Genomic DNA, 19258 nt, shown 5'->3' with positions numbered 1-19258 from the left:
AGACCCGGGTTCGGTTCCCGCTAAGGGCATGTACTTCGGTTGCAGTTTGTCCCCGGCCCTGGTTGGTCGTGTGGGTGGCAGCCACTCGATGTGTCCCTTCACATCGATGTTTCTGTCTCTCTCTCCCTTCCTCTCTCTCCCTCCCACTCTATCTGAACAAAAAATGGAAAAATATCCTCGGGTGAGGATAAATAAATAAATAAATAAATAAATAAAATAGAGTTAACAAGGATTTTAAGGTGAACTGGCTAAGGACTTGAAAGAGGGTTGTGATAACTTGGTAGAGGAGGCAGCCAGTAGTCACCCCAAATTGGGAGGCCCCAGTATGATTTCCAAGCTCTCACCTCCTCCGCTTGGCCTTGGCTGGTTGCTCAGCCCAGGGACACAGTGTCCTCCACATACTCCCGCGGGCTGAGGCCTTTCGGTGCGGGCCCGCTGTTGGCTCCAGGAGGACCCCTGCCCGTCCCAGGTGGCGCTGGGCCGCCTGTCCGGGCCTTCCACAGGGAAGGAAGCTGGCGACTTGAGGTCCAAGAGGAAGCTGTCTTGTAGGGTTTTCTTGGTGGCCTTCTTGCATTTCCCCTTCTGATGCTCTGGGGTCCCTTTGCTTTCTCCTGGCCTGGCCTGGCTACTCTCAAGCTTCCTTGTTACCTGGAGGAGCTGGTCCATATCTTTGGTGAATTGTAGCAGAGTGCCGTCAGAGAGGCCGCGGGCAGTGCCCTCAGAGCCATAACTGGGAGCTTTGCCCAACAGCAGGTGCTCAGAGCAGAGGAGAGAGTCCGGGTCCGCCCCGTGCGCTGACTCGGGCGCCTGGGGCTGGCTGCAGGGAACCATGGACAGGGAGAAGTAGGAGTAATCCACCGCGATGTATGTCAGCATGAAGTTGATGGTGACAATGGGAGCCAGGACATTCACCTGACCCACGAGGACAAAGGCCATGGTCACCAAGCTGGTCAGGCAGATGGCAGCAACGGGAGTTTTATTTGGCCCTCTCTGCAAAAGCAAAGAGTACATACAAGACTCTGAAATTTCAGAAGGAAATCACATTATATGACAGAAACACAACTCCTAAGGGCTCAGCCACTTCTCCCAGGCGACTCTTGGTGTATCAATAACTGTTCATCTACAAACGCGGGATAATGATATCCGAGCCATACATTTTTTGTGGGATTAGAGCTAATGCATATAAAATGCTCGACAGGGCGCTGATACACATTAGGCTTCTAACATGACACGGGCATCAATTGTGTTAGTAACTATTAGTATGGGGCACTGGTCTAGTGGAGAAAATGACTCTAGGGGAGCAGCAGACCCCAGAAGATGAGGCAGTATCAGTGGTGGCTGAGGTGGGGGATACTAAATACACACACACGCTCATGCTCACACACATAGTCACACACATCTGTTACTGACGGAGGCGGGGATGGTGACCCTCAGGACCGGAGTGGGAAATAGGTGCTAACTCCATATAATTTGTTATTTCCTTCCCTAGAACGTTAGAGTAAAATTCTTAAAAAAAAAAAGAGTAAAAATACACTTGAGAATCATGTTTTTTGGTACAGCTATAATTGTTTAGCATATTCTAACAATAAAACAACAAAGAATAAAGTAAATTCTCAGAAATTAAAAAGAACTTAAAAAGAGGGTCTTAGATAAGCTGAAGGAAATGTTAGCGGTCCAGGCCAGGGCTTTGAAAAGGGTGGGTGTAAAAAGATAAAACAGTCAAACATGAACTTCTTCTGTCCCCCAAAAGTCACCATAAAGAAATGAAAAGACAGCCCTGGCCGATTTGGCTCAGCAGCTAGAGCATTGGCCCACAGACCAATGAGTCGCGGGTTCGATTCCGGTCAAGGGCCTGTACCTCGGTTGCAGTTCGTCCCCGGCCCCAGTTGGGTAGTGCGGGAGGCAACCAATCCATGTGTCCTTCTCATGTCAATGTTTATCTCTCTCCTTCTCTCTCTCTTTCTCTCTCTCCCTCTCCCTCCCACTCTGTCTGATGATAAATAAAATATCCTCAGGTCAGGATTAAAAAAAAAAAAGAAATGAAAAGAAAAACCATGGAATAGGAAAAGATATTTGTAAAACATACAGAGATGGGCAAAAAGCAGGTTTATAATTGCAATACAATTAAATAACATAATAACCAGTCAATAATAATACAAGAATAAACTGTTTTGTATACTCACAACTATAACCTACTTTTGCCCACCCTGTATAACTGACAAAGGGTTAGCCAGAACATACCAAAAAAAAAATCCCCACAAAATAATTAGAAAAAGACAAACAACCCACTAAAAAAATCAGCAAAAAGAATACCTATTAAACATAGTAGAGATGTTCAATCTCATTATATAATCAGGAAAATGCAAATTTAAACCATAGTGAGATACCATTAAACACCCACTAGACTGGCGAAAATTAAGTCTGATAATATCAAATACTGGCAAGAACGTAGAGAAATGAAAATGCTTACATACAGCTGAAAAAGAAGTGTAAGTTAGTACAACTACTTTGGAAGAAGATTCTGGTGTTCTCTAGTCAGGGACAGTAAACACACCTTACAGTTTAGCAACTACAGTAATGAGCGTGTTGGCTGGAAGACCTGCATGTGCACCTGTCCACCAGTGCTCGCTGCACTGTCTGTGCTAGCGACAAAATGGAATGACCTCAATGTCCATCAACAGCAAAATGGACAAACGAACTGCAGCCAATGAGGAAATGCTACGTAGGAGTGATAATAAACACACTGCTGCGCTGAGTCAACATGTGGATGAATCTCACAAACACAATGTTGAGGGAAAGAAGCATGCCACATTAAGTTTAAAAACAGACAAAATTAAATTGTTTTGTTTAGCAATGCCTATGGAGTACACCAGGAGCTGGCAAACTCTGGCCCCTGGAGCAGATCCGGCCACCATCTGTTTAAGTGTGCCCAAGAGCTAAATGGTTTTATAGTCTGAAACAGCTGGAGGGCGGGGAGGGACTTCTAAGAAGAGTAATATTTTGTGACACATGAAAATTACATGAAATTCAAATTTCAGTGTCCCATAAATAAAGTTTTATTGGAACACAGCCATGCTCATCCCATTGGTATTATCTGTGTCAACTTTGGAGCTACAATGACAGAGTTGAGTTGTGGCAGAGATCATAGGCCTAAAAAACCTAAAATATTTACGATTTGGTGCTTTTCAGAAGAATTTTGTCAACTTCTGAGCAAAACTACAAAGAAAGTAAGAAATAGTATTGTCACAGAAGTGGGGACGGTAGCTTCCACAGTGAGAGGGACGGGCTCTGACCAGAGAGGGCGGGTGGAGGACGGCACTGGGGGCCGGCAGTGTTCTCGGGTGGAGGTTACAAAGACGTCCACTTCATAGTCAGTCTTTAAACTGTTCATAATGGGTTTATTACCTTTTCTGTATATTTGATGAATCTCAAAATTTTTAGAAAGCTTTCCTCGCCCCCATTAAAAAATGCTAATAAAATTTAACCATACGTAAAGAAGTTTTGGAAAAAAAGGTTTCAAAGTTTAAAAGCCATGACAAATTAGAGAAAACATTTGTAATGTGTATCACAAAAACTAATCTCCCTAATAAAGAAAGAGCTTCTAGCAACTGAGGAGAAAAAGACCCAGGGACTCTTCGAGGAGGAGGTGTCAACCGCATTCAGAGTAAGAGTGATACAAACCACAGTGCCCTCAGACGCCGCTGCTCCCTACACAACTGGCAAAGCCACGTTGGCAAAGAGCTGGGACAAGTGTGCTGCTCACACTGTGACGCCTGGGGCAAGAGTGCAGATGGCAGGCCACACGCCCGCTGTCTAAATATTTACAACTATAAACCAGACTATCAAACTCTCAGATCAAATGCGCTCCGGCCTCTCCTTGGCAAACACCCCCAGGCCCCTGGGGAAGGCTGGTTCAGAACTTGTGCTCCTCGGAGCTCCTCACTGGAGGATGGCCATGCCCAGCCTAGCTCGCAGCCATGCCCCTGCCCTTCCCAGACACACTGTGAGGGACCCGCACCCACATGTGGACTCCTGGCCCACACCCTGGCCCTAGAGAGGACAGGCCCAGGGAAGCGGCCCTTGCAGACGCTGGATGTGGGCTGGGGGACATCTGGGCAAGGGAATTCCACGGTGCAGCATACCTGGACTGTGGTCTAGAAGGGGAGCATGGGATCCAGGTGGACAGGTCCCCTGGGCCTCATGAACGTCTTCCCCAAGGACCAGAACAGAGTCTTATAAAGCAAGGTCTATGGCCTGAGTCTCAGAGTGGGGCTGGCTGCGGGGAAACAGAACTCTCACCTTTTGCTGGCAGAAGAACAAAAGGGTACAGATTCCGTGGAAGGTGTTTTGGCAATATCTATTAAAATAAACACGCACTTACCCTTTGACCCAGCAAACCCACTCATGAAAATGTATCCTATAGATATATCGGCACATGTACAAAATTATACACACATGGATTGTTCTTTGTAGCTCTGTTTACCAGAAGCAACACGTGTGTTGATTTGTGGAGAGCTGGTTAAATAAACTATGGTATACCCACATGATAGAGAAAGGATGAGAAAGTCCCTCTACATCCATATGAAAAGAGACATGTCTAAGCTATATTTCTTTTTTTTAAAATCCTCACCCGAGGGCATTCTTTGCATTTATCTTTAGATAGAGCTGGAGGAAGAAAGGGAGGAAGAGAGAGAGAGAGAAACATCGATGTGAGAGAGACACATCGAGTGGCTGCCACCCACACAACCCCAACCAGGGCCGGGGACAAACCGCAACAGAGGTACCTGCCCTTCGCGGGAACCAAACCCGGGTTCCTCTGGTCCGCGGGCCGGCGCTCTAACCGCTGAGCCAAACCAGCCAGGGCTAAGCTATATTTCTAAGAAAACGAAGTATATAACAACATATGTCAAAATCTATCTTTGTATAAAAATAGAGGAGAGGTAGATTCATTAAAAAACTAGTAAAAACAGCTATAGTCTGGGCATGGGCGCGCCTGGGGAAAGAGAGAAAAAGCTTCATGATAGGAGAGAAAATTCTGAATGTATGCCTTTTCTATCACTTCTAGTTTTGACCCCTGTGAATGCAGATTACCTAATAAAAATAAATGAAATGAAAATAAAATACACCGCCTGGAAGGGACAGAGATGATGGCCATGACTCTACCAGCCCGCACAGACTGGAGGACTGGCCCTAACCCGGAGGGAGGTGCTCCAACCACAGACATGAACTGTAGTGTAAACCACGTAACTGAGAAGTGGGGTTCTCTCTGTTTATGTCTCTCTTGTCATCCCCTCAGTTTTAGGAACGTCTCCTTTGATCATTCTGTGGCCCAACCAGGCTATAGTGAATCAGTTACGGTTTGGGCTATGACTGGAGGGAGCCCAGAGGCCAGAGGAGTGGGAAATCGTCCTAAAGCAACCCCAAAGGGAAGGTGAACTCCAGGGCAGAGTCAGAGTCACAAGGACCAGCACCCCTCCTCACCAAGAGATTCTTTCTTCTGTGCTAAAGGCGGCCTGAATTCATTGTTATTAAAGGACGTCACTCCCTTTCCCTCTGTGCAGGGACCAGGTGTCTGAGTGACGGTCAGCCATTTGCTGCTGGCAGCCCTGGGGACTGTGACAGGACAGGCACTCTGTCCCGCAGAACTTGACCAGTGGCTTTAATCAGGAAGCCTTAGGCAATGTATTTGCCAATAATCAGGTTCATGGCAAAATGAACATTTGTCAAAAGAAAGGTTACTCACCCCTTGCCCCAGACAGGCTAGTGCGGGAATCACTTTCTCCTGGGCAATGCACTGCAGGATCCGGGGGGCTCCGTAGAGGCCTCCCATACAGGAGGCCAGGGACGAGATGTATAAGCCCAAAAGGAACAGGAAGCCCACCAGGGACACCTATGTGAGGAAGCAGTTCCATTACCCAAGGCCAGACTCTGCTTCTGTCCCTTTCTGCTACCCCGGTACCCACCCACCTGCACCCCATCTCGTCACATCCTCTAGATTCAACCTCTCGGACGTGTTTCCAGTGCCGGCCCACCCCACTTCACTCACACCGCCAGCATTTCAGTTTGGGCCTCCATCACGTCTTGTCTCGACTACACAGAGGTTCTCAAACTGAGTGTGCACCAACTCCTCTGCAGGGCTTGTGCAAACAGATTTCTGGGTACCCCCTCAGAGTGTCTGACTCAGTAGGTCTGGGGTAGGGCCCAAGAACTTGGATTTCCAGCAAATCCCAGGTAATGCTGAAGCTGAGCATCTGGGGACTACACTTTGAGAACCACTGGCCAACGACAATGCTAACGGGCCTCCTGCTCTAAGCAGTGCCCGTACTGACTCACTCCCTAGCCTCTGCCAGAGCGACCTCTCTAAACTCAGATCTGACCATTAAGGACCCTACTGCAAAAACATCAGTGGCTCCCCACTGCCCTGACACAAGGCCCGTCCTGGTCTGTGACCTCCCTAGTCCTCTGTCCTGAACATTTAGTCCTTGGCAGCGTGATTTACCTGTCTGCTAGAACCCTCTGTCCACACCTTTTCTCATTGTCTGTTCAATTCCCAACTGTGCTTCAAGACTCAGCACAAAGCTCCCCTCCTCCATGCGGCCAGCCCCACCCCCCTCACACAGTGGTTGCTCCCCAGGCCCTGCAGCACCTGGACATGAGGTCGAGGCACCTAGGACACCGTCTCCTCTGCTGGCTTCATTTCCTCAGGGTTCCTGTCTCGTTTATCCTAGTATACTTGGTGCCAACACCGAACTATAAATATGAGTGAATGAATGAGATCATGACTCGTGTGGCCCACAAGGCACAACACATAGACTAAGAGAGAGCATAGTTGTTCTGCTTGGTGTCAACCTGTAAAGGACGAGTGCAGTGTCGCGGGCTGTCCACCCCGGGCCCACCTCACCTGAGCTGGCCCTGCAGGGAAGTCTGTCTTCCTGACTATAGGAGGCGCCCTCCTCCATTCTACTTGACTTAGGCATGGTCACCGGAACTGTGTGTTCCAGGCGCTCACCTGCCCAACGATTGAGATGGGTTAGATTTCATTTCCAGTTTTGTCCATTACCCCTTCTCCACGAAGACGCACCTGGCCCCATTTTTTTTTTTTTTTTTTTACTCTCTTGCTCACAATGCACCACATCGATGGCATCAAACTACACAGAACACCGGCCCCTGGTCAGACCTCTTTCCAGAAACCTGCATCAGCCATGATTTTTGATGGGAAATATTTTTTTTAAGAACACATTTGTGTCCCCTAAGGAGTGGGGAGGTGGGGGAGGGATGAACCACAGAACTTATACGCATGTATGCATGAACAGTGGACATGGACAACAATCTGGGGAAGGGGCAGGGAGGGAGGGGGAGGGGGGAATCAGTGGGGGAAAAAAGGAGAATCATCTGTAACAAAAATTAATCAATAATAAAAAATAAAAAAATAAAAAAAGAACACATTTGTAGGACGCTGGAGGTCCACAATCATCAGGAGGCTGAAGGATCAGGCTTAGAAAAGGGCAAGACCCAACCTGGAGGCACACCCAGGCTCCTGAGCAAGGACAGCTTGGCCAGGATGCAGCCAGCACCCAGCTGCCCTACGGATGAATTCTCACCATTCCTTTATATTTGCCACATTCGTTACATTTGAAGCAGCCGACAGGCCTAGACTAGGTTACATGACCTACCGGACCCATAAAGGGGCAGGCCAGAGAGGGTCTAGTCATTTGGGCTTCTGTAATATTAAATGGGGCTTGCTCCCTTTAAGACCACACGCAGGTGGAAGAACCCCCAAATGGTCAGGGAGGCCAGAGGTTTGATGGACATGACTAAGGCCTACTACACAGCCTACCTGTCCCTAATTCAGTGTGGATTCCTTTCCTTAAGTGCATTACCTCTTCTTATCCCCAATGAACCTTCCCCGTCTCTTCAATGTCACAGGTTCCGTGCGTCTGTCCCACCCCTCACCCTTCACTTACCATTCTATTACAAGAAGGAATTAACGTCGTCTCATGTTTCCCATCACGTTTTTTGTGTGTGCTGATGGCATTTTGATGTTTTCCGCCCTGATATGGTTCATCATAGCCCCGCGGTATAGTTCATGACGCTCACAGCCTCTCTTGCCAGGGCACCGTAGCTCCTTGGGGGCAGAGCTGTCTCAGGCATCTTGCCCCCTCCCTACCGCCTCCGACAGTCTGGCAAAAGGGCCCCACACGTGCCAGCTGACCTCACGAAGCTCCACAACTCCACGGCGGCCGTGCCCGGGATGTCTTACAAAATTGTTAGATCGATCCCCCATCCCTCTGAGATGCAATCATTCCTCTGTAACCTTGGTTTCTATCTCTGCTCCCAAATGCATCCTTATGCTGACTGATTTTACTAATACATAGACTATCTGATAAATTGTTATCAAAAGTGTTTTGAGAATCTAACTCAGTAGCTCTCTATTCTGGTTGTACATAAGAATCACCCCAGAGACTCTGCTTTCATCAGCATGGAACGGGGCACACATCACTGGCTTTTCAAAAGTAGCCCAGGTGATTCTGGGGTGCAGCCAGGGTGAGATCCACTGGGCGTGGGGCATTGTACCCTCTGCATTCTCCCCTCACAGAACTCTCTAGACCAGTCAGGTGTGTTATCTCCTTGAAAAATTCCACTGCTTCTTACCCAAAAGGTTCTATGTATTTGTGTTAAAAATATATTTTTCATATAAAGCCTGCCCACTTACTCAGAGTGGAAATGAGACTTGCCCTTCTGGTCCAGTGTTGGGACTGACCTCGGGAGCATGATGAGTGTCGCACCCAGAGGCCATGATACAGTGACCTCCAGCTGTGGCCAGCCTTCCCCAAACACCCCGTGGGACTCCTGCCAAGCCCTCGGGCTGTGGCCAGAGCGGGGATTGTCTGGGTATAGTGACTTATTTATGTCCAGTTTGTCAACTGTGTTTACAATGGTCGGTTCACTCGCCAATCTTTTGCATAAAACCATTATTCAGCCAGTCTTCTGAAAAATAAATGAACCGCTGGTCCTCATGTCTGAATAAATTATAAAAATTACATTTCACCTCTTTTCCACCTGAATCCTGTCTCTTCCTTTCTACCTGTCATCCATCTGTCCATGTAGGAAGCATTCGCTGAGGACAATGTATGTAGCTGGTACAGAGCGAGGCAGAGGGCGAGACTTTGTAGCTACAACAGTAGCCCACGCAGCTTTGCTTCCAGCCCTTGCAGACCGGAATCACTTTCTCTAGTCACACGGGACTGTAAACTTGCTAAGCACTCAGTGGAGGTGGGATGAGACCTTACCTGAGCAGGTGCTTTTCTCTCATACACCTGTTTGAGCCATCACAACAACCTCTCCCTCTTTCCAAAATATTACCTGGGGTGTGAACTACCCTAATTTCTTTTTCCAGTAACTATTGGAGAAAATAATTCATTCCATCTCTCTGCTCTTGGTATTTTGTCCCACCTCCCATCTGAATTGTAGCCACTAATCCATTGGTGACGCCCCCTTCTCTAGAAGGACTGAATCCGAAGTCATTCGCAAGGTGTTCATTCTGCCTCATCTCATTCCTGTGGCTCCTTGACATTATCGAGGGGACCATTCTGAAGCCCTTACAACACAAATCTATTAATACAGCAATGGCTCAACAGTCCCCTAATTCTCTCTCAATCCTATTTCCATAGACCCAAGTATTGTCCTCATTCAACAGATTGACCAACATCTCAACTTTTTCCTCTCATTTGGTAGTCATTTTCCCCCAGGAGACAAAGTCAGCGTCTTTGTCTTTCCTGAGAAGCAGCACCACGCCCACGACGGAGAGGAGAGGACAGCCAGATGGGCTGGGGGTGGGTGCTGGCGGCCAGCTGGGCTCCCTCCCCAGCCACGAGCCCTGCCCCAGCCTGTCTCCCCACGCACAACTTGTGAACCTGGAAAACCACTCCTGTCGTAGCCAAGAATGATTAGAGTTTACTCATTTTTATAAATATGCTTTTGGGGTACTTTTCTTACTTAGTCTGTTCTTACTTTGTTAGGAAGCCCTAGGGCCCTGAAGGTGTGTTAAAAACAGGTATTTTTCCCTAGACTATATACAAGTTTATTCTAAAACAATCATTTAATCTATTTAACTTTACCCCTACTAATACCTGCTCTTTATACAATTCCTTTTTTATAATTGAATACTACTGGGACTGACTTGTTAGCTTTTCTTATTCAGTTAAATAGGGTGGATTCATACCACCCTAGTGTGTCCTATCTGCAAGGATATCCCTGTAAGGGAGTCAACATTTAATAAGTATCTGCCCTGTACCAGGTATTTTGTTTTACATAGATTACCATAGAGCCACCACCAAAAAGTTTTATTCAAGATTGTTTTGCCCTGGCCGGTTTGGCTCAGCGGTTGGAGCGTCGGCCTGCGGTCCAGAGAGACCCGGGTTCAGTTCCCACTAGGGGCACGTACCTCAGTTGCAGTTTGTCCCCGACCCTGGTTGGGTCGTGCGGGTGGCAGCCATTCGATGTGTCCCTTTCACGTCGATGTTTCTCTCTCTCTCTCTCATCCTCTCTCTCCCTCCCATTCTGTCTGAACAAAAAATGGAAAAATGTCCTCGGGTGAGGATTAAAAAAAAAAAAAGATTTGTTTAGAAAGTATAACGTTACTGAGACTGACACCTGAGCTCAGGGGAAAGTTCCCGTAGGGCAGGGACACAGGCAAAAATGAAAATCCTTAGAGAAACTGTGCACCAGGATGCCAAATAATTAGAAATACATCAGGGAACCTGCAGGAAACCCAGAGAGACACAGATGAGCTGAGCAGCTGCAGGTCAGTGGAAAGGAGCCCAGCCCAGCAGCAGCCGCGGAAGAGAACTCCTGGCAGAACGTGCCCCAGAGCAAAGTACACGAAGGGCATACCTGCAGGCCGGCCCATCTGCACCCGGAGGTGAGACCCGCTGGCCACACAGACCAGACCGAAGAGGCCTTGCTCCCCCAGGACTCAGGAGAGCTCAGAGATGGGCGGGCTCACAACCAAGGCCACAGCTAAGACGTGAAGCTGAGATGAACAGGTCATTAACACCACATCGGGGTGGTAGGTTGCATCGAGTGACCACGCCAGACTGGGCATCTGTGCCTTCCAACCTCTACACGTTGCCCCTTCCCATTCTCTGGGGTCTGTTTGTAAAATTCGTGGCCCAACTTGCTGCCTGATTACAGCACCTGCTGTGTCAGCCGAGCCAGTCCCAAGGAGGGACACCAGAGAGTAGGAAAGGACAAGACCAAGGTTCGAGGCTTCCAGAGGAAGCTGCTGGGGTCCTCGGCACGGCGGGCACGCCAGGGTGCTGCTCTTCGGGAGTCGCCCTGGTTGGTTACTTGCTGCACCAGCCCATCTGCTACCGAGAACCAACAACAGTATTTTTCTTTCTTTCTAGGCTTTTACAGCTCCTATTCCAGGAAGCAGTCTCTTACCCTCTCCCAAAACTCTCTGACTCTCGTCCTGCTGTGTACACAACGACATTCCCACCGCTATCGCCAGGCATGGTGTAGCACATGCCTCCGACAGGTCAAGTACTTGCCTACCTGTTTCACTGTTGGGACAGGTGCATTCTCATCAACTAGCTTCCCCGTGACGTTTGTACTGTTAGAGGTGGAATTTCCACCCACAGAGGCTCTCCCTGCTGCTCAGAGATGTTTTCCCTCTCCTGCTCTGTGGCCTTCCTTGGATACAGGATGCCCCCCTTCCACACACCCACTCTTAGCTTCCCTGCAAAGCAGGGGAGGGAGGGGGGGGCGAGCCCCAGCCCAGGGGATAATTTGCTTCATTCCATCTAGATCAGACTCTGATGGTTGGAAGGACTTCTGGGAGGGAATGCACGAGAAAGGAGCCAGCCTTCGAAGCAGGCAGAGCTAGCTGGCAGCCGCGACACAGCAGGCAGCTCCGCCGGCCGAGGATCTGCTCCCCGAGGCCTTTCGTTCCTCTCCCGCAGCCAAGCTTTTCATTCCACAATTAGAGAAAAGGCCCCTGGGAGCTGAAACTCGAGATGAAAGCAGGCACGCAGGCATCCCTGAGGCCAGATTCCTTCCCTGAGAGCAAACCTCGCTGGCTGGGGCTCTAAGACCTGGAGGGTGGGTGTCGGAGCTCTCACTGCGCGAAACGGCTGCCCCTGCCTCCAAGGTAAGGTCGCGACCCCTGAAAACCAGTATCACCTTTACATCAGCACCTACAGGCCTTAAGAAGCCTGTGCTGGTGTGTCAACCGATCCTCAGTGTACCTCCAAAAGTTCGTTTCCAGCCCTGGGGTTGCCCCAAGCAAGGTCCCCCTGCCCCCATGAAGATGAGCAAGGCCTGGCCAAAGGGAAGGGTAATTTTGCCTCAAACAGGAGCAGTGACACTCAGTAGTTAATTGATAGGAAAAGCTCTCTAGTCTACTATAGTTCTCTGATAAATGACAGGAATCTCGGGTCCACACTTCCTCCAGGAACTTAAGGGAAGGCAGGAGTTTCGGGGGGTTTCCAGGAAAGTGTCCAGCTATCTTATTCTCCTGGGTTCTAGAGATGCCAAATGAGTGTCCTTGACCGTCACATGACCTCCAGCCTGCTAAGGGGTGGCTGTGGAATGTGAGGAATTCCATAATCTTCTCAGGGTAGGAAGTTCAGCTCTGGAAACAAAGTCCTGACAGCCAAATCTACCTGGCCCAGCCTGTGTGGAGAGCCCAGGGTCAGGGTTCTCAGAGGATAAGGGGGCCTCCTGCAAGGCCTCCCCCAGGCTCTAAGCCTGGCACTGCCCCCCCGCCCCCCATCAGCCTCCTCCTCACCTGCTTCCAGCCGGTGTGGCTCAGTGATTGAGCGTTGACCCAGGCACCAAGAGGTCACCAGTTTGATTCCCAATCAGGGCATGTGCCCAGGTGGTGGGCCTGATCCCCAGTGGGGGGCATGCAGGAGGCAGCCAATCGATGTTCTCTCTCATGGATGTTTCTCTCTCTCTCTCTCTCTCAAAATCAATAAAGAAAAAGTACTAAAAAAATAAACCCAAAAACGAAGGGCTGGTTGAGCTGGGGATTTCAGGCAAACAGATTCTGTTTCTGTCCTGATTTTTTCTCCACTATCAAATCACCTGGTGCACAGGCCTTCACAGGTTTCTAGGGATCCACAAGAAGAACCATTCCATGTTCTTGCCCCATCCTCTGTCCTGGCCCAAGACTGTACAGATTCCCAGCTAGGGCTGCGAGGGGCAGGCTGCCATTCGCCGGTGAGAACAAACAAACGGCCTGGCACGCGGGGCCCTGCGGTCAGCGCAGGGCTCACCCACCTTCTCCGCCATCAGGAAGTCATAGCGAAGAGCCTCTCGGGTGCAGACGGCGCCGAGCAGGAACACAAAGACGATGTACAGAAACCACCTGCAAAACACCGAGAGTGGAGCGGAGCTGCCAGCCCCCACCTGCCCCCCAGCCTTGGGCCAACCCCGTCCCAGCCCACCCTGGCCTTGGGTTCCTGCGGGAACCGGACTCCGAGGGGAGAGAAAGATGGTCATGAAGCTCCCTGGGTCACCTGGGGGGCGCCTTTGGTACTCCTCCTTAGCATATTTCTTAGCAAAAAGTATTGTTTTGTCTCTTTTTTTACAGTAAAAAAGAAAAACACACAAAGGGTGCTGGGGACGGCAGCTAGCCTCTGGGTTGCCAGGACTCGGCCGGAGTTGACGGGCAGCCCCCACCTTTTCATTCCTTCATTCCGCAAGAACAAGCTGATGATCGTTCAGGCCTCTAAGCCCTGCTGTTCCTTGGCTCCCAGATGACAGACAGCCACGCCAAGTGTAAAAAGGCCTGCAGTGACCTGGCTCCGCCCCCAAATGCCCTGTGACCTTGAACAAGTCCCGTGATCCCTGTGGCCTCATTCCCATCTGGGCAGTGAGAGGGGGGCCAAAGGCTCCTCCCGGGACCTCCCAGCTATGGCCACACAGGACAGGGTTCTTTCTTTTCTTTCCTCCCCAGCTCTCTCTGTTGGCCTCATTTTCTTCCCAATATGACTGATTGCCCTATTTAGCATAAAATAGACCGGTACTGTGTGCCTGGCTAGAAGCAACAGCATCAGGCCAGTAAGCAAAGAGCAAATGCAGCATTTATGAAACACGGGTGTTAATATTTATATATACCACAGTCAAAATCATGCAGGCACTTGAACTTTTCAAGTCACTGTGGTGTCTGCGACCTCTGCCTTTCAGACCCACCCAATGACCTAAAACCCAGGACAGCCTGGGGTGCTGCGGGGAGGCTGGCTGGGGGAGAAGGACAGTCTCTAAGTTCCTACTATGTGCCTTTATAGTCAGTGTCTCCTCCACCGTCTATGGGGCCCGTATACTTCCAGTGTCCCCATTTTACAGAAAAGAAAAAGGAGGCTCAGAGAACTAAATCAATGCCCCAAAGTCACGCTGCCGTCAGTGGCATGGCCGAAATGCAAATCCTAATCTGATTGCAAAACCCTTCATCTTTACGCTCCTTCCAATGATCCAGGAAACGCAACGGTTAAAAAAATCCCCAAGTTCAAAGTGGGGGAGGCGGGGAGAAGCCCAGAGGCTGAGGAGAAAGGAAAGAAAGGAATGGATCTGTGTTAGTGACACTTCTCCCTACGTTCCCAGGCAGGGGGTATGAAAGGGCAATCGTCTGAACCCACCAGACTTGAATTTTCCAGCCCACTGAGTGTTAAAAGGAGGACTGGAATATGAAATGGATTGGTCAGAGTCGGGCATCCTCAGAACAAGGGGGCAACCCCCTCTTTTGCCTGGAGTTCTCTTCCTCTCTCCAGCTGATTGCCACTGAGGGGAACTTACGAGATGCCAACAGCTGCTAGGGAGCCCAGGGGGATGCTGGCAGCAGGCTCCCTGAGGTCGCCCCCCATGTTGAATCCGGCCATGACTCCTGAAAGACATCCAGACGGGAAAGGGTGAGCACAGCACTCTGCCAATCATCTTCCCCGCCTCGGGTCCCCTCCTGGAAGCTGTCCCTTAGCAAGCCCTCCCATCTGCAGCTCTGCAAACCCTGCTTCTCAATCTCCCCTGGCAACTGGGGAGGCATCCATGGGCATGAAAGGGAGCTTTGTGGGTCGAGCAATGCGGAGGAAAGCCCTATCAGCTACAAAAGCATCTTATAGCCCAGTGCACAGTGATGAGGGCGAGGGAGGCATCTGGCAGGCTGCAAAAGGTCCCAAGGCCATATACTGAGTTGTGCCTTCCTTCCATGTCAACACCCCGGAGAGGCTCAACCTCAGCAAAGCACCCAGTGCAGACTGTTCAGCAGAATTCCTTGCCTCTGCTGCCCACCGTCAGCACTGAGGTTCGGGTGCGCTGGGGGCAAGTCCCACCCAGTAGTCAGAGCCAGAGACCACATCCGAACCGCCTGAGGGCTCCGAACAAACCCGGAAGAGAACAATCCCGATGCTCCCAACACTGAGTCACATCCCTGCGATTCCTGGGAACACTCCTGTCAAGGAATTAGTGGTGACTGATGCCGGGGAGACAGCACAGTGCGGGTCGGCGCGGGGGGGACGCCGCTGGCCTCTGCCCACACACAGAGGAAAGCGACGAGCAGTGTCCAAACAGCAAATGCTGGTCCAGCCCGCAAGAGCTCTACCAGCCTGTTCCTAGTCAGGGAAGCCTCGCCGAGGGTGGGTGCACCTCCAACGTGGCCTGGAAGGAGAGCCGCCCAGGCAGAGGGAGGGATGGACTACCCTTCGTTATGGATTTATGGACACTTTCAGCCTGACAGGGCCTGTGCTAAGCGCTTTACATGCATTTCAATCTTGTCTAACCCTCACCACAACCACATCAGAAGAGTAGAATTATTTCCCCCATTTTATAGAAGAGGACACTAGTGCTCAACTAGGTTGATTAAAATAGCCCAAGGTCCCACATTTACTAAGTGGCAAAAGCCATGATTCAACCCTGGTGTGTCTGACCCTAGACATCACGCGGGCCTGGTCTCCGCAGTGGTAGTCACGGGAGTCGGGTGGGGCGGGCGAGCGGAGGCCTGGGGCCCAGGGCGACGTGGGCTCCTTCAGAGGGCACCCTGATGCTGCACCAACACTGGGGCCCACGTGTACTCTGACCCAGCAATTCCACTGCTGGGATTTTATCCTAAGCAAATAGTCAAGGATAGGACTAAAAATTTAGCCAAAATGTCTATACATGCTTTTTTTACAATAGTGAAAATTAGAAACAATCTAATGTCTAAAAATAGCTGATTGGCTAAATTAAGTGATGGTGCATCTTCCAATAAATACCCGGTCTCCAACATTGTCAGGAATATATTGTGACATGGAAAGATATTTAAAAGCTATTGATTGGTTCGTTCTTAGAGGCATATTAGAAAACAGAATATATGGTATGAAAAACACATATGGTAAAAAAACAAACAAACACATAAATAGATACATAGAAAAAGGAACTGGAACATGTTTTAAAATGTTGACAATGTTATTTCTGGGTGTTGAAAAAACATCTCTTTTCATTTTATTACTTATCTATATTTTCTCAGTTTCCTATAGTAATCATTTTGAAATGAGGAAAAATAATTCTTAAAGGCTTTTTGTTTTAAATGGCATGTTAGGCACATTCTCTTTCCTCTGGCTCCCCTCCCTCCCCAGATCCTATGAAAGGGTAGTGACGGGGAAAAGGAAACAAGCCCATAAGCCGGAGGATTGGGAGGGGGCGTCTCAAGGAGATGAAAGGTTTCCGCAAATGTCTGGAACACAGAAAGTGCAGATAATGATGAAGAGTGAAAGGGAAGGAACAGAAAGCTTTGGAATGCTTCTCCAGAGGGTTTGAGTACACCGCCCGAGGCCAACCCCAAGTGAAGCCCCCTCAGAAGCAGCCGTTCTCACAAACGCCCCCAGTCAGCTTTCCCATGAAGAGGGAGCCCCATCGGGGAAACAGACCGACACACACTAGAGCGGGGATCCACGCCAGCAGCCAAAGATTACCAGCTGTGTGATGAAGACCAGGAACAAACACACAAATTCATGCATGATAAAAATAGAACAACCTGGGCTGGAAGAAACATAAAAATCAAGGCACAGAAGAGAATTCTGAAGGAAACACTAATTCGTAGCTCCAGACCCATCCAAGAAGAATATTCTATTTATAAAGAAAGTTGCCATGAAAAACAAAAAATAAGCCAAGAACAAGAAAGAAGTTTTGGAAATTAAAAACATGATCACTAAAATTAAAAATGCAATAAAGATCTAAAAGATACAGTTAAGTAAATATCCCAGACTTTGAACATAAAGATAAAGGGGTAGAAAATTTGAACAAAGAATATAATAGAGGACAAATCTTGGAGTTGCAACATCCAACTACTAGGAGATCCTGAAAGAGCAAACAGAGAAAACAAACAAAATAATCAGATTAATAATAGAAATAAATATCTTAAAGACACATCTTCAAGTCGATATATCTCATAAAGTAGGCAACACAAAGAACCAAACCAAACCTCCATACCTAAATGCATCAGGAGAAATCCTAAATATTTGCAAAGATAAAAACTGAACACTCACAAAGGAACAAAAATTAGACTGGGATCAGACTTCTCATCAGCAATGCTGAATGCTAAAAAACAATGGAGCAGTGATTTTTAAATTCTGAGGAAAAATTTGGAAACTAAGTGAAAGTGAAGTGAAGCAAACAAGGGTTCAGAAAAGTCATCTCCACATACCATTTCTGAGGAAGGTACTGACGCATGTACTCCAGCAAAATGAGGATATAAACCATAAAGGAGGAAAACGTGAGATTCAGAAAACAGTGGCGGTCACTCAGGAATGGAGTCAAGCCCCAGAATAACAGTTGTACAACAGAGAAGCCGGCAGGATTGAAGCCGAAGGAGGGGGACCCCAAGAGGGATGCCTCTGGATTAAATTAAAGTCAACACGATGGACAGTACGGTGAACAAACTGAATGATTTCAAGGATATGTTTTCTACATATTTTGGCAGTAAGGGAAAAAAAAGGTTATTGAAACTCCAGGGAAACTAAACAAGAAAATCAAGGTCTGAATACGAAGGAAACAAAAATGTGATATTTTAAACAACGAATGAAATTTAAGAAAAATCAACCCATTTGGCCATGATATGAGGAACGTTTTCTCCTACGTGGCACAAGGACCACATCGTATCATAGAAAGGAGTAGAGTTCTAGCCCACTGCTTTGCCCTTCGATGAACAATAGCTGCCTAGTCACTATAGTGTACGTGTATATTGTTTTTAACTTCTAAAATCTGACCTACAGACAAAGCACAGAGGACATAACTACAGCTACAAGACGGGATACAAATATTATCTAGCTTGGTGAAGTAAAAGCAACGCTATAGCTAACCAACATCAGGGAGTAAAAAGGGGGAAAGTAGAGGGAAGAGAAAGAGCTAATATTTTGGTTGGAGTGGTGTGGAAAACAAAATGTAAGTGCCATGATTTTTACTCAGGACTGGCTTGAACATTACAAGCTTCAGTTAGTTTAATAAGAAAACCTGAAAGAAGAGTTAACCATTAAAATTTTTAGGTAGATAAGATAAAGTCTAGAAAATATTTATATACCAGTTGATCCAAACATGTTCTGCACATGATAAAAAAAAAAATAATGTAGAGGTGCTTATGATATATAGTATAAGTTAACTCGATATATATTCTATATCTTGTCATCATAAAAGGGAGTTGCTAAGTGTTTGCTAAGAAGAGCAATGAAATTTCCAAAAAGATGAAGCAGTTTGTCCTTGTAGTTATGAAGGCTGTTGACTTGTAAGCTGAAGACAAAAAATATTTTTAATAGGGGTGTGTGTGTGTGTGTGTGTGTGTGTATGTGTGTGTGTAAAACTGTGTTCACTTTAAGTTGTAAACTACAGTTTTCATGGGATTTTGTTCACTCACCTGCTAATCACCAACTTGTTATAGCTTCCCTGATAGTGGACTAAAATGCAAATATAAAAAGATTATGCAGATTCCTTTAAAATTGGGTATTTCCTTGAGATAACAAAAGCATTCCTTGTAAAAATATCTTATACAGAAAATAAATATGACTCTAATACATTAATCTTAAAACACAGCACAGAAAGTTAATTTCCCACACCAACAATGAGTGAAGGGATATAGTCCACGACTGATCAAATAACAGAAATTTAAGCATATTATTTAAAGTGATAAAGGTAACTAAAAAGAACTAAAAATTAAAATATAACTCTCAAAAATTGGGAAGTAAATGAAGGAACGTATAAGTAAGTTAAACTCTCTTATTTTTCAGCATGGAGT

At 47.8% G+C, this 19258-nt stretch overlaps 1 protein-coding gene across 1 annotated transcript in view; it reads right to left on the bottom strand.

Moving 5' to 3' along the window:
* Window positions 1–19258, bottom strand: part of SLC12A8 (solute carrier family 12 member 8) — a 133961-nt gene that overhangs the window by 22494 nt on the left and 92209 nt on the right. The window contains exons 7-10 of the mRNA XM_036243201.1: window positions 14800–14887; window positions 13285–13372; window positions 5744–5890; window positions 345–990 (exon numbers count right to left, since the gene is read on the bottom strand). Of these exons, the coding sequence (XP_036099094.1) occupies window positions 345–990; window positions 5744–5890; window positions 13285–13372; window positions 14800–14887 (969 nt within the window). The remainder of the gene's footprint in view (window positions 1–344; window positions 991–5743; window positions 5891–13284; window positions 13373–14799; window positions 14888–19258) is intronic.

This window comes from Molossus molossus, unplaced genomic scaffold (assembly GCF_014108415.1).
Source record: "Molossus molossus isolate mMolMol1 unplaced genomic scaffold, mMolMol1.p scaffold_m16_p_5, whole genome shotgun sequence".
NCBI classification, from domain to species: domain Eukaryota; kingdom Metazoa; phylum Chordata; class Mammalia; order Chiroptera; family Molossidae; genus Molossus; species Molossus molossus.
Note: the sequence above shows the minus strand (reverse complement) of the source record. Positions and strands in the feature narration are given on the sequence as shown.